We start from the raw sequence: 17,085 nt of genomic DNA, 5'->3' as shown, positions 1-17,085 counted from the left end.
ATGCAATATTCATATGAGCAATAAAACATAATAGAGAGTCTTAACAATGCAATTTCAACATTCTATGTAAGTGGGATGCCCTTTTCTATGTAGTCATAGTATTTAAAATATTTAGATAATTAGACTAGTCGTATGACATCTAAGGTGAATAATAACACTAATTATCCTAGTTCGAAAAGAAATTATAAAGTTACCTTTTGATAGTACATGAACTAACTCTCTTCATGTGTTAATTTCCTCTAAACTAGTGTAGACTAATATTGTATGTGAGTTGATCCCAATTTTCTTGAGATTGATCACAAGTAATGCAAAACAAACCTCTAGGGTGTCATTAAACTTGGCTAAATGTAGTGTTCTTTCGTCTATTCTTATATAGCCTATGTTATATAATGATGCATAAGCATTGGGAATATTTTAAAATACTTTATTAGAGCTAATATATTATGAGGTCTAATTATTGTCTATTAATCTCTTTAATAATCTAATTTTGTCACCTTGGGTGAAGATAGAAAATAAAATAATCAAGTTTGAAATGACCTAGATGCTAATTCTAATGCAAATGCATCCATTTTAGTGATTTATAGTGAAATATTCTTATGATGAATGCTCCTTGTAAAGTGAATGTTCTTTTATTTTATCTTTATTAATTTTAAAAGATTTAATCTTACTAATAAATATCTTTAAATACTGAAGATATAATGAATAGCCACACAAAAGTGTACCATGTCAAACTTCCAATAACTATTACAAAAATGAGAGGTAAGCATTTTTAAATTGGAAAATAAAATTTATGGATCAATCTTGACCTGCTTGAGATTGATCCCAAGTGTTGTAGGATTGACCTATGATAGATAATACAATATTGAGAGATCAAGAGAAGATATATGAAATTATAAATTGATATATGAGAAATGTGTGAGACCCTGTGCTAATAGATTCAAGATAGGGTCAGTTGTATGAAAGTGCATGAATGTAGAATTAATTAGATATAGGTAGAAATTGAGCAAGGAGTTAACTCAACACAAAAATGTGCTACTTATTATCTGTAAATATTAATCTGAAACTAAATGACAATAAACTTAACTTATAAACTGCACCATTACAATTAATTAAAAATAATCATCAAACTTTTACGTGTACTTTTAAATAAAATACATTCGAATGGGTGCATAATTTTTTATTATGCTAATTTGTAGTGACAATCAATATCTTCGTGCATTTCTTTATTGTCTGCGAATTGCAACATAGTGGGATTTCCATTTATAGATTCTTACATGGTTGTTACAGAAAACGATATTCTTTCCTCTATTAAACAGAAAATGTCAATAAGTCAGAACAAGAATGACTTGGGTGCCATTTTATTTGTTAATAAAAAGTGTGATATTAAGAAAATGTCGTGATTCAAGGCTCTATTATTTGTTACTGCTTAAATATTAATATATGAAAGGTATTATTTGGGAAATGCTTTCCTAAATTGATTATATATGCTATTAATATGGGGTAGGCTGTATCTTAATAATGGTAGTGGGTAGGTTGCACGTGGGAAAACTTTATTAAATTCATTATATATGCTATCGTTTTCTCAAACTTTTGTCTCCCATTTAAATTCTATTATTGAAAAGTGATTATAATATTTTTAATGATAGAATGAATTGGTCGCATTAACATTTTTAGATAGATCCTATTGGCTTACATATAAGTGGTCAAATGTTTGAATCAATACACCAAAAATACCCTCATGTAAAGATCTGTAACCTTTGTTTGTCCAATGTAACATAAAGTTTTATCAATTATTGTGTTCACATGGGCCTTGGAAAACATGTCGCCCTAATGTCTGATTTAAGCAATATTTTTTTGCTTCTCTTGAATCAATGCTTTACCTCTCTCAAAGTACCCACATCAATGCATGCTCTGCAAACAGTACTCTTGTTCTTTGGTATAAAATCAATCTGGTCCACTGGCCCTTTTGAATTTCAAGGGTACTTGACTGTATTTATATAATAAAAATTTTAATGTCCATGTTTAGATGGGGATCATGATAAAACATATATCTTTAAAAGCAATTATGGCTACCAGTATGGAGTATTTGGGTCGTCGAAAGCTTTGATTTGAATCTGAGAACAAAGACAAGCTCTATAAGTCATCAATGGGACGAGGAAAGGTTCAGCTGAAAAAGATTGAGAATAAGACAAACAGGCATGTTACATTTTGTAAGAGAAAAAGTGGGTTATTGAAGAAGGCTAAAGAGCTCTCAGTGCTCTGTGATGCAGAACTTGCTCTCCTTGTCTATTCCAACAGTGGGAAGCTCTATCAATATGCAAGTAACAGGTACATGCAATTTTCTTTCTTTTCTACTCCATTCATCAATAGATATCCAGTTTCTGTATGAACAACTTTTCATTTTATTCATACATTATTGTTAGATCTGCATCAGAAATATGGGCATGGTCGGTTGTATTGATTTTGCTGAAAAATACATTGAACGATTTAGGATGGATATTAAGCACTAAATCTAGATTGACTGGACAGTAGAAGTTAGCGTACTGTGATAGACACTGTTATCAAAATATCTTACCCTAATGGTTTCAATTTTTGTTTGGAACCCACAACAAAAATATATATTCAATAGTCTTATTTGTGTTGAAAAACCCATGCAATTATTTAGGGTGAATATTAAGCATTCGATCTGGATGAATACTGTGACAGACACTGTTATCAAATTATTTGCCCTAATGGTTCAAATTTCTGTTGGGTATCCGAAATCATTATAATGTAAGATTCAAAGCGAATTTTGTTTTCCGTAAGTTGTCTGTTGGGATTCTCTTTACCCTAGATGTGCTGTCCCTTTCATAAATACCAAATGAAAACTAATGAGCCTCTCGGAGTTAGTTCCCGATGGAGGGCCACTGAGTGTTGCTTGCCACTAGCCATTGGTCGATGTAAGAGTCTTGAAGGACTCAATAACATGTTCATTTCTGTTCTGCAACTAGCACAGAAATCCATATATTATATAAAGTGGATTGAAGCCAAAACTACCAACATAAATGATAGATAAAGAAACATACAGAATCTGTGGGAATAGAAGGATTTAATTAGAACACCAGTCTGTTTCTTTAACTCTGAGAGTCCTCCAAGAGAGACAGAGAGAATTTTCTATGACAAGATTGTTAGGAACTTCAAAGAAATCCAAGTCATAACAGAATATCATATAGAGCAAGTCATTCGTTCAATGGGACTGTACCAAAGTATAAGCACAACTGATTTTGCCTACAATGTAAACATTGAAGAGAGAATATTTACAACCCAAACATGTTTATCATCCAAAACGAGAACACAATGCATTAGTTAAGTAAAACCAATAATAATGTCTCCAACTTAGATGTGAAGAAAGCAATTGGGAGAACGAGTAAGGAAAGTGGAGCTTTTCGTTATGAGAATATCTTGAATTTGTGTTGGTAAACCACGCTATAGTAATGTAACTTCAAGACTATTTCTTGGTAATCTAGCCACTACAATGTGTTTCTATATTACTCATTATATCTTCACTGTTCTCTAAAGAAACTTTTGATGTTTTTGTTTCATGTTTTTAGCCTGTACAATATATTTCTATGTTATTCTTATTATATCTTCACCCATCTAAGAAGCCTTTGATATTATTCTTTCAGCTTTTAGTGGCTACAATGTGTTTCTATATTATTCGCATTACATTTCTCATCAAATTAAATAAAAAGTATAATAAATTATTTGTGTTATTTTAAAGAACAAAATATTACTTGTATTTCTATCAAATACTATAGTATTGTTGGTAAGCAGATTTGTCACTGCGGTTGTTTCCCTGAAACTAACCCTATTTGTCTGATGAGCAATGACAAACGTTCCAACAGTTGGAGAGATCGTTTTGTGAAACATGATCTTCCTCTACGTTTGAGAGGGGCAGCTCCCTCGTATGATAAGGGTATTTAGGATTTTCGTGTACTTTTAACCTGAAAGTACATAAAGGAGAAAACATAAAACTACAAAGAAATAAAGATAGAAACCCTAACAATAGACACACGACCATCAACTGAGATTTCTCAACATTAGCATCAAATTACAAGGGGAGTTTATAAGGTAATATGCTTAGCCATGAGATGACGATAAAGAAGAATGACAAATCTCAACATACAGAGAGATAAGATACTTTAACACATTCAAACTGAGATACCAAAGGTTGCTTGTGCATCACCACATCGATTGTGCAAATCACATATGCATAAAGGGACTACTAATTTGACATATGATCTAAATCAGCGATGATAATGCATGAATACATTTAGAGCACATGAACTAAGACGTATTCTTCATTATCTTTTTGAAAATATACAAGTCCAAAATGCTTTCTATATATAGTGCAAATCAAAATGTCATTACAAGTTTCTCCTGGAATTCTAGCAGAGTTTTCCCCTTTGTAAAAAGTCCCCCTATACATTACAAATAGTCTTGTATTTATAGGCTTCCCAGAATAACCACCTTAAAAACTAACTTTAATCATGGGTTAATAACTAGCTCTTTTCTGTGTGAATTTCAATGAGTTAGTAACCTACACTTTTATGCGCAGAAGAAGTCAACTTTCTAACCTTTATTTGCGATAAGTGACATAATTCACTTATTAAAAAAATAATTTCAAACCCATTACATTGAAGAAATAACTCATTTGTCGATTTTGTCAAGATGGCCTCCATCTTCATTTGCTTCCTTTCCTCTCGTAATCATCTCACCATCTGAATTCATGTCTACAAGTTCTCGAACATCCTTATCCATCATGAACATAATATTTCTTTGAACAATAAGAAGGCTTATATGACAGTATGATCAATTCTTATATAGTCACCTTCATCAATCCCCTGAAAAGTGAAAATGCATCCCTATGCACAATTAACCTCCATCTTTTCATTATAATATTCACATGCCTAGGAACAATTGATATAAGTGCCGATTCATATGTAATTATCAAATTTGAAGTGAGACAAGCTATAACCACCACGAGGAAAAAACTCTCCCTTAACCTTTGTGCTTGAACAAATTCCACATTGGCTTGTGGTGACAATTTGATGCATATTCTATGATTATTGCATTAAAAGAGACCACATTTCTTTAAAGCAATATATCAAACACTTTACGTGCATTTTCTATGTCTCAATGTTTTGTACTCATGACTATCAAATTAGTTGCAACTTTAACATCTGAGGAAATTCCTCTACCTTCTGTGATTTGTTGAATGTCATGGTAGATTTGAAGGCTTTGATTTTAATTATTGGGCAAGGACGGTATAATGTCGTGTCTAAACTTCCACTATGGCATACATTTTAACCATCATTTGCATGATCCTTTACTCTCCTGCCATGATTGGTAATCAATAAAGGAACTTGTAGCAGAATGCAATTTACCACGTAAGGAACCGACAAAGATTGTTGCGTTCAAATTTACACCTGCCGTTTTGAATTTGAAAGCATTTTCAGGAAATCCGTTTTGTGCATATCCTGCAATCATTGCATTACATGAATAATAATTCTTTGAAACATTCTATCAAATGGTTTGCTTGCCTTAGCTACACTCCCATGATTTGCAGCATCATCCCCCAAAGTCGTTGCAACTACAACATTGAACATAAATCCTCTATCTTCTGCAATTATTGCATGTAAACAAATCCATTTTGTGGATATCCATTTTTTTTAAACAAATCCATTTTGTGGATATCCTGCAATCATCGCATTTCATGAGACCACATATCTGTGATCAACACATGCCATGAGATAACGTTTCTTTGAGGAATTCTATCAAACTATTCACGTGTGTTGTTTGTGCTTTCCCTATGCTCCACGATCTGCATTCATGCCTTGCAGCTTGGGTGACATACTCCTTTAACGTCTTGTCAATGCTTCCATTATCACGTGAAACATGATGTTCTGCCAAAACAATTTATGTGCATTGTCTATGCCTCCATATTCTGCATACCAATCATTCCAAGCAACTGCAACTCCACGCCTGACAGAGTTCTTTGATCCTCTGTGCTATGATGAATATCGTGGCAGATTTAGTCAACCTCAACTAAAGGCATTCATTCAAGGTGTAATACTATGACGGCCAAGTCAAAACTTCCACATTCTGCATTATCTCAACCACAATTTACATGCTTGGGTTACCATGTAGTTCTATCAAACAGATTGTGTGCTATACATCATTCCCTGAGATGAAAATTTATTGAGACATTCTGACAAATGGTTCGTAGTTTATCTATGCCTTCCACATGTCGCATCCATATTCACATTTCAAGATGTCCATGCTTCCTTCAGTGCATTGATGAATGTTCAACATCCTGCTACTTGAAGCTTTCTTTTCCTCTCTTTTTTTTAAACTCTTAAGGAAAAAGGGTAAAGAATGCTCATTTTTTTAGCATTTCTAACCTTTTTGGCAAAGTGGGACCCACAAGGTTAAGAAATGAGGTTAGAAATGCTCAAAAAGTGAGCATTTCTAACCTTTTGCTTCAATGAACTATCGTTTACACCTTGGAAATAATTGACCACTGAGAGGAATCAAGGAAGAATGCAACCGACATTTTTAAACAGCTTTTCATCGCAAATGACCAGATATAAACAGTAGGGAGTTAGGTCCTGAAATTAGAAACACACGTCAATGAAAGAGAAATAGGTCCACACAATTATTTAAACCTTATGATGAATCCTAGGATGAGATATTTTAATCATTTTTGGGCAACAGACACCAAAAATTAAAGGTTTAAAATATGACAAAGTATGAGCTAGGTTCAGGTGAAAATTGGCCACATGATACAAACTGAAGCTTAGATCCTGACTATCAACCAATTTCCCTCAATTTGTGGGAATTCTCAAAAATCTTCCATTTTTCATATTTTGACAGGTAATGACCTTGGACAACACGCTCATTACTTACGCATATTTTTCTCATGAAGAGTTTTATAGTCATGTAAATTTGAAAAAAGTGAAATCATATTTTATATAATTTTTAGATAATATTATAGATATTAGGTAAACTAATTGAACAAACTGACAAACAACATAAAAGCTCAAATTTTGATAATCTTTGTGTTTATCTTATAAATATAATCACAACTAAACAATATACCTTTTATTTGTATAAAAATATCATTTAAAATAATAATTAAAGGAAGAAAGAAACTCAAAGTCTTACAAAATTCTAAAAGTTTAAGTACCTATAAACTTACTATTACATAGATATTATTAAGTTTAGAAGAAAATAAAGTAATCTTGAGAGAAGAATAAAAATATTAATAAAGGTATAATTCTTGTAATGATTTGAATATTGAAGACACATAAACCTAACAATTAAGATTCAATAAATTATATCATAGATTTATCAATTAAATTATAATTTTTTATATTTATCAATGATCGTTGCAAGAAAGACTACTTATTCGAGATATATAAGTTCTCTAATTACAAAGATCACCTAGAAATTTATAAAATTCATGTGGCTCTTATAATGGTCAAGTGTTTTTGATTAAGGGTCAAACAGATTTTTAGGGGACCAAAAACCCCTTACAACAGGTTTTGATGGGACTTGAAGCCCTCTGGAATTAACAGGATTCCAGAACCCACAAGCATAATACTACAAGAAGATATAATCAAAGATTAACAATAGCCCACCATTAACCAAACATCAACTAGGCAGCTAAAAAAAGGCAAAGCCACCCAACAAACCTAATCCATTAGACAAAGGATGTCAGCAACACAAGAGATAAGGGTTTTACAGTATAATAGAATATTTAATTTTTTCAACATAACAATCATATTGACATCATTGCATGATATCAATAACAAGAAGAATATATGATTCATATAGAAACCATTATGGGAGAAAGCCAAAAAAAATTACTTCTATAAACTTTTCTTACAAAATTCATAGCCACCAACCCACAATTGATAGGCACTGACCTACTAGAGACACAAACCCCCAAATTTAACCACCAAATTAGCAAGAGATGCTAATATCTTCCTTAGGAAGCACCGACTTTCTCAACAAAGTGTAGCTTTAAATGTTGCTTCTTCAATAGATGATAAACAATTCAAAACTTTAATACTTATTTTCACAAAATTGTTATAATATTCATCTCTCATTTCTTATATTTTACTTCTTTGATGGATAATGATCAAATATTTCTTTCTGACAAACTTGATGCAATCTCTTTTAATTTCTTTTCTTCAATAGATATATATGTGCTCCATTTTGCAAACCTACCTTTTATCAAACGATAATAATTCTTCTATAATTTATTCATACCAATCCCATTTTAATTTATACACCTCTCTTATAAATCTTTGTTGATAAGATATCTTCCTCATCTGTGATTGAATATTGGAACTTAACATAGCACACTTATATATTCTTCACAAAATTACTGGTGTATATATAATGTAACGTATTCTCTCCCCTCACTGCTTTCATCACTCAAATTTAACTCATTTTATACCAATATGTCTCTATGAAGAGAGACATCCTTTTTGTAAGGTGATAACCATCCAAACAAACATGATTCTTATTTATTTATTGTTATAATTTTAAACTTGATTGCAAGACCTTTTTTAGGTATAATCACTACCTCTTAGTCTTAAATCTAAGCACTTCTGTTAAATATGTATAGCTACCTTTTAATTTTGGACTTTCGATGGTTATATATTGTCCTTTGTCTTCGCTTTGTTAACTAATAAAATCACTATTCATTTTTAGTCTTTGTATTTTAGTTGTAATTTATATTATACAACGTTGTAGATATAATTACTATTACTCTTTCTTATGATGATCAATTACAATCAGCTACTTGTATCTTGGGTGCTAATAGAGAAGAACACAAAAAATGAGTTTATTAGTATGTTATGAAAACATAAGTAATTGCTTCTTGGATCTAGCAATCCAATATAATGTTGAAACATAGTCATTAATATAAGGTGTTTTCTATCATTATTTCAAGATGATTTAGTCAATAAACGTGAATTTGAAATATCCACTTTAGTTCCATCATTAATTTCCTATTAGTGGTCCTCACCTTATGTAATTAGTTTCTTTATTGAATAGAAAAAATTTCCTTTGACATAGATCTTCTTTCACAATATGACAATTATGCATATATACCTTTAATATCAAAGACAATATTCTAACAATGTCACCCTTTATCATTGATAGTAACCTACAAACAACAAATATCTGGATAAAATACAACCATAATACTCCCTCTATTTGCACTACTCCTCCTTGTATCTCTCCCCTTTTACATTAGTGAAAAGGGAAATGTAGTACCCTTCCATGATACTCCATCTTTAACATCAAAAGAATAGTTACTTCAATAGAAACTTCATGAATGTGAAGTCAAACATAAAGACCAACATATATATATGTATGTAGAGAGAGAGAGAGAGAGAGAGAGAGAGAGAGAGAGAGAGAGAGAGAGAGATACATATACATATATGTATATATATATATATATGTATATATGTATATATATATATATGTGTGTGTGTATATATGTATATGTGTGTGTATATATATATATATATATATATATACACACACACATATACATATACACACACACACACATATATATATATATATGTGTATATATGTATATATGTATATATATGTATATATATGTATATATGTATGCATGCATGCATGTATGTATGTATGTATATCTATATGTATGTATATATTACATATATGTATGCATATATGTACATATACATATGCATATATGTACATATATATATATATGTGTGTGTGTGTGTGTGTGTGTGTGTGTATATGTATACATGTATATATATCTACATATATATACATGTACATATATGTACATATATATATATATATATATATATACATATATATATACATATACATGTATATATATGTACGTATATATATGTACATATATGTACATATATATACATATATATATATATGTACATATATGTACATATATATATATATACATATATATATATATATATATACATATATATATATATATATATACATATACATGTATATATATGAACATATATATACATGTATATATATAGATACATATATATATGTATGTATACATATATGTATGTATATATGTATATCTATATATATACACATATATCTTTGTACATATACATGTATATATATGTGTGTACATATATATACATATATATACATATATATGTACACACATATATGTACATGTATATGTACATATATATACATATATATGTATGCACATATATATATATATGCACACACACACACACACATATATAGAGAGAGAGATACATATACTTATACATACATACATATCCATCTATATATATGTATATACATATATACATGTGTGTATATACATATATACATGTGTGTATATACATATATATACATAGCTACATATTCATGTATATATATGTATATGCATATATACATGTGTGTATATACATGGATATATGTTTATATATGTGTGTGTATACACACACACACATATATACTTAAGTCAAGCTTTCAAAAATCCTTCTCATACAGTTGAGTCTTAGAAAACATTTTATCACGATTTCTTTCTTCTCTCATTGATTCAAGACTTCTATTCCATATATAATTTTGACTCTAATGGAATCATTATTCCTTTTCTTAAGTTATCCCCTTTTGAAACCAATGGAAATGAGATGTTCACTATATTTATGTCAATAAATAGATCATGGGAAACCTCTTATTCTCTAATAGTTGGTGAGACTTCATTCTATGAGTTGTCTTCTTCCATGAAGATGAAATAAAATTAACTACTAATGTAATAAACCTTGCGGCAAATTTAATCATATTTGATAGGTTTTCTAGTTTCCACTTCAAATTTGCAAATATGAAAATTGTGTGAGATTAGTTATATAGTAAATTTCACAAAAACACCACTTAATGAACTTGAAACTTAGTGCAACCAAAATTTTATTAGTTAATGTTACTGACATCATTATTCTGCTCAATACATTAGATTACAATAATAATATATGTTACAGATTACATCACAAGTATCTCCCAAAACTAGAGCTGAAACACTAAGAAAATCAATTTTAAAAGTTAACTAATCTCTCAAAACTTGAGATATATGTTCATTAGAGAAATGCATATGAAATAAATCTTTGACAATAGAAAAGTAATGGAAAAGTATGCTGCTAAGAACAACAATACAAAAATGAAGCTAATCCTCTACACTAAGATCTCTAAACTCCTACAAACAGTTGGAAAATCATAATGAAAACAACACAAATTTAACACTCTTCACTACACATATATTCTCTAGATGATTGCCTCTTGAGATTCTTTGAACCACTATCTTTGGGCCTCAATATCCCTAGTTTATCCACCTTGACTATTCCACCATCATTGGTTTACTAACCTCTACAAAAAACAACATTAACATGTTGAAATGAGAAGATAGAATGAATCTGAATGCAAGACAAAAACCCAAATAAATGAAAAAATAAATCAGACAACAATTTGAATGCCAAAAACCCATGTCCAAGGAGAGAAACATTCTTGCCTGCCAAAACTTAACTCCATTTGACATTTATCCTTTACCTTCTATCCAAAATATAATAAATTGCCACTTCTTCACTGTTGTCTCCCACTTCCAAGATTAGTTTCTAATGCCAAAGTTGTTATTTAAAAATTTCACACCATCTTTTGGCATTAAGATTAATTCAAATAGAATTTAATATTTTTCATTAAATTTCATTTGATCAAATAAACTTGAATCTAGAAAAATTTATTGGTTCATTTGTATGTCCTAGTTTACAATATTTGGATAATTGGCCTTAGTAATAATAGTAAATTTTTATTTTAAAAAAGGGGACATGACAAGTCCTCCTTCCCAAAGATTGCTCATTGTGAAGCAATGAGGATTTGGATGATTAAGAATTTCTAACTCTTCCCATGTTGTATCTTCTATTCATGGTAAAATCATTCTATTTTATTAAGTACTTTGTAATGCTGATGTTCCTTAGCTTCTTTTTGTGAATAAAAATTAACTTTCCTTCATTGTACAAAGAGAGTAAGTTGGGTGAAATTGCCACTTGCTATCCTACCACTTCTTGAGCCATGAAAAATAAAATACATTGTGTATCTTGCAATGTTGTGGAAGTTCTATCTCATAGGCTACCTCCCCTACTTTAGGGATGATTTAATAGGATCCATAAATCTTGGGCTTGAGCTTCTTTTCTCTACTTTTCTTAGTAGGAAAATTTTCTTATATGTCTACAACCTTACAAAACCAGATATCCAACCTTAAAGACTCTATCTATTATCCTCTTACCTGCATACAACTTCTATTCATTTTGTGCATGATGTAAGTTGTCTATTATCCTCTTATCTCCATACAAATTCTATTCATTTTGTGCATGATGTAAGTTATCTCTAAGGGTCCTCAAAATATCGTGGTTCTATTGAATAAAGTCAATATCTAGGGGAACTCTACTATCTCAAAACAATAAATTAAGAAAATTGTGCATTATACCATAGAGATCTTGAAATGGAGACATACCAATGGACATGTGATGTATGATATATTATAAAAATAATCCCCTAGATCCAACCATTTAACCCAAACACTTTGCTGATTGCAAATATAGTTATTGAAATATCCCTCTATCTATTTGTTAACAATTTTTGTTTTTTCATCTATTTGTGGATGATAAATTGTGTTGGGTGTGACCTTTGTGCCCATAAAGTGAAAAATTTCCTTCCAAAAAGAGATAGTAAATCTTCTATCTCTATCACTGATAATATTCTTTGGCAAGCCATTTAATATGAAAATCTCTATAAAACACAACTCTATTATTTGTGATGCCTTGAACTCATATATGATTAGAAGAAAGTGAGCATACCTTTTCTATCTATCAACCACAAAAAATAATAAATATTTAAATTTATCTTTAGGAAAACCTCTAATGATGTCCATGGATATGGTCTCCCATTCATGTTTATAAATTGGAAGAGGTTGAAGTAATCTTGCAAGAAAAATCTGCTTGCTCTTGTTCTATTGGAAAACTATGTTTTTTTTCATCTGCTTGAGTGCATCCTCTTTCATTCACTTCCAATAAAACCTCTCTTGGATTTGCCTATATTTTTAATATTACCCTTGATGATCAGCCAATGGTGTATCATGGAAAGCTCTCAATATCTTTTCCATAAATGTGGATCCTACAACTAAGAATATTCCACTCTTGTAGTATATCAGCCCATTAATGTTAGTGTACTTGTCATCATCCACTTTTTCTTCCAATATGTTAGAATCAAATGAATCATTAGCATATTAAAGATTATGGAAATTTCGCAATCAATAATAATAGAACTGAAAGATAATATAAAGGGGGCCTCCAAAAAAGAGCAGCAACAACTATTTTTCCTCCCCTTGGCATGCTCAATCTTGAAATCATATGCTTGCAATGTTTATACCCATTTTTTCTCACAATCATTCAAATATTTTTGATTCAAAAACAATTTAAGACTATTGTGATTATTCTAAACCATAAGCTTCACACATACAAGATATAGCCTAAATTTGTCAAGTGAATTCATTATTGCCAATATTTTTGTGTCATGGATAGAGTACCTTTTTTACAACTTGCTTAGTTTCCTACTCTCAAAAGCTATTGTGTGCCCTTTTGAGTTAAGATATCCTAAATTCCTTCTCTAAATGCGTCACACTCAACCGAAAATAAAAGAAAAAAATAATGAGTTGCAAGCATGGGGCAAGAATTCATTACCTCCTTGAGCTTATCAAATGTTCTTAGAGCTTCTTCAAACCAAGAAAATGCTACTTTGTTGGCTAAATTAGTGAAAGGTGTAACATGTTGGGAGATTTTTATTACAAATCTTCTATAATAAATTGCACAACCCGAAGAACCATTTCAACTAAGTAAGATTGATTGCAGGAGGCCTATCCAAGATTGCCTGAATTGTTAGTTGGTGAACTTGCACTCCTTGAGATCCTATGACATGTCTGAAGTATAAGATTTCAATCAACCCAAACTATCATTTTGATAACTTGGAATAAAATAATTTTCTTCTATAAGATGTTCAAAACTATATCCAAGTATTTTAAGTGCTCTTTTCGAGTATTATATTGTAAATAAAGATATCATTAAAGAATACTAGAATAAATATCCTAAGTTGTCTACTAAATACCATATTCATGAAATATTGGAAATTTGTTGGTGTACTTGTGAGATCAAATGACATGACAAGAAATTCAAAATGTCCATAGTGGCATAAAAAATTAATCTTCTCCATGTCATCTTTTCTCATGCAAATTTGGTTATATGCTCTTAATGAGATATCTATTTTTTATGGTCTTCTTTTTTAGTGCTCTATAATCTATGCACATTACCATTGCGCCATCCTTCTTCTTCACAAGAACCACTAATGAAGTAAATGCACTCAATATTTTCCCTATGAGATCCATGTAAAGATTTTCTTTGATAGAGTTCTCTATTTCCTCCCCGAAACCCTTGGGATGACTAAAAATATTTGTGATTATAGGTTTTTCTTGCTATTCTAGCTCAATTACATTCTCAAATCCCCTATCGAGGTAGTCCTAGAGGTAAATCATTGAAAACTAAACTATTCTTATCAAGATTTGATTGAATTTAAAAATTTTTTTTACCTTGTTTCTTTAAAGAATTTGTGGTGTTGTAAAGATGGCTTCTTCTAATGATACTTGTCCTCTTGAAAAATTATTTTCCATCCTCTTGGCTGAAACCACAGTAGGAGCTCCATTTGATAAATCCCTCAACAAAAGCTCTTTCCCATTGGAATGAAAATTGAACTTCATTTTTATTTATTTTGTATACTATCATCTAATAGAATGCAGAAATTGAACACCCAAGACAATATCAAGTTCTCCCATTCCTGCCACATAAAAATCATCACATAACATTTAGTCAACCAAAGTCATTTTGAGTTGTCGAACTACTTCTATGCAAGATATGGTGAAACCGTCAACAATAGTCACATTTAAACCTTCAAATTCTTCAATCTTCAACCCTATTTTAAGAACATTTCTATCATATATCAAGTTGTCGGTTGAAACACTATCAGAGAGGATGGTTGTTCTTTGACCAACTACAACTCCTTATGCTCTAAATTGGTGATATCTAGGTGCTCCAAATAGGGCTTCTATAGTGACTCCCTTGCTGATTTATTTTTATTCTTCTAATTCAACTTCTTCTTTGATATCATGGAAGTCTCTATTATCATCTGTATTAGGATCTCAAAAAACTTTAATAAAATGCACTTATCCTTTACCCAAGTGTCTATGTCCTCAAACCAATGGTTCTCAACAACTGAAGAAAAGCATTTTCCTTCAATGTTTTGATTTTGTCAATTCATCTACCTTACTACCATATTTGCAAGAGGGATTGATATAGTCTTTATCTAAAATTTCCCTTTATGTTGCCAAATATTTGGTATTGTCAATCAATGGGAGACAAATTTCCTTGGTATAGAAACCTTAAGTTGCAAACTTCCTTTTATTGTTTCCTACCATATGGAGGGTGAAAAAGCCTTAACAAGACCCCTTATAGACTCTTCATTAACGTCGAGAAAATGATATAAAATACTATTTTCTGAAATGTCTGGTGCCATAAGAACAATCTTCTCTAAATTATCAACATGCTCATTAATGAAATTTGTTTTCTTCAAACAAAATAAGTATTTAAAATACTTATCTTCATCTTAAGTTCAAACCTATCTTGAAATATTTGAAATATTTGTCTGCAATTAACAAAATGATTCATTAGAAATATGTCAAGTTCTCAAAACTTGATGCAATCTCTTTCATTTACTTTTCTTTAAATCTACACATACTGGCTTTTAAAAATTTTCCTTCTATTAAATGATAATAAGGTTTCTATAATTTTTTCATAGAAATCTACGTGCATCATATATGTATTCTTCATCACTTTCCTTGTACTTAAGCAATGGGTCTTCACATTGCACACTTAAATATATTTCACAAAGCTTCTGGCGCATATATGATGTAACTTATCATCTCACCTCACTTCTTTCGTCATAAAAATCTTATTCCTTTTATACCTTTATGTCTCTATGAAAAGAGACATCCTTTCTGAAAGGTGATATCCTTCCAAATAAACATGACTCTTCTTTATTAATTGTTATCGTTTCAAAACTAATTACAGCTCTCTGTTAAGCATAATCGCTGCGTTTTAGTCATAATTCTACCTGCTGCTGTATCGCCGTCTTACAATTTTGGACTTTAGATGATTGTAATTGCTGTCCTTTTTGACTTGGCTTTTTTAACTAATAAGGTCACTTCCTTTATTGCTTAATTTTTGTCTTTCAATTGTAATTTTATAGTGCTTACTTGCAGATATAATCATTTTTCATCTTTCTTATATTGATCGCTCACCATCATCTACTTGTATCGTGGGTGCTAATGGGCATGCCAGTCAAGAATGAGTTTAGAAATCAATATGTTTTTTCTTCCCAAGATTAATGAGAGGGGTGGAAATAATTTTCATGTGTTATTTCAATTTTTCTACATATTTAAAATAATAAATGAGATGGAAGCTTGAAGGAAGTATAAGTTATATGGTCAAGGATGGATAAGGAAGCATTGTTGACAAAAACAATCTAAATATTTGACTTTTTCTTATTATAAAACCTAGAAACCTAAAATGTGGTTGAAGAGTAATATTTTTCTATGGTTGTCTTTCTATTAGAGGTATTTGATTAAGGACCTCATTCATTTTTGTAGAGGTAGAAAGAGAGTAATGAATTTTTTTTTTTTTTATGTGATTATGATAACAAATATTTAATAATTTGAATAAAAAAGGGGTTAAAATTTATTCAAACAAGAAGAATTGTAAAGCATGGACATCAAACAGCCTTATCAAGATCTACTAAGTGATCTAGCTATTGAGACAAACCCAAAGGTAATTGACCCTTATCCACAATATTCTAGTTTTGCATTTGATCCGAAGCCCATTTGGTGAGACAATCCGCAAC

General features: G+C 30.6%; 1 protein-coding gene across 1 annotated transcript in view; it reads left to right on the top strand.

The window, feature by feature from the left end:
* The first annotated feature begins 2,146 nt into the window (after positions 1-2,146).
* The window catches only part of LOC131068576 (agamous-like MADS-box protein AGL11), a 56,054-nt gene continuing 41,115 nt past the window's right edge, over positions 2,147-17,085 (top strand). The window contains exon 1 of the mRNA XM_058003802.2: positions 2,147-2,328. Coding sequence (XP_057859785.2) covers positions 2,147-2,328 — 182 coding nt within the window. The remainder of the gene's footprint in view (positions 2,329-17,085) is intronic.

Source organism: Cryptomeria japonica, chromosome 5 (assembly GCF_030272615.1).
Source record: "Cryptomeria japonica chromosome 5, Sugi_1.0, whole genome shotgun sequence".
Classification (NCBI taxonomy): Eukaryota; Viridiplantae; Streptophyta; class Pinopsida; order Cupressales; family Cupressaceae; genus Cryptomeria; species Cryptomeria japonica.
The sequence above is the reverse complement of the archived record's forward strand: the minus strand, read 5'-3'. Positions and strand labels throughout refer to the sequence as shown.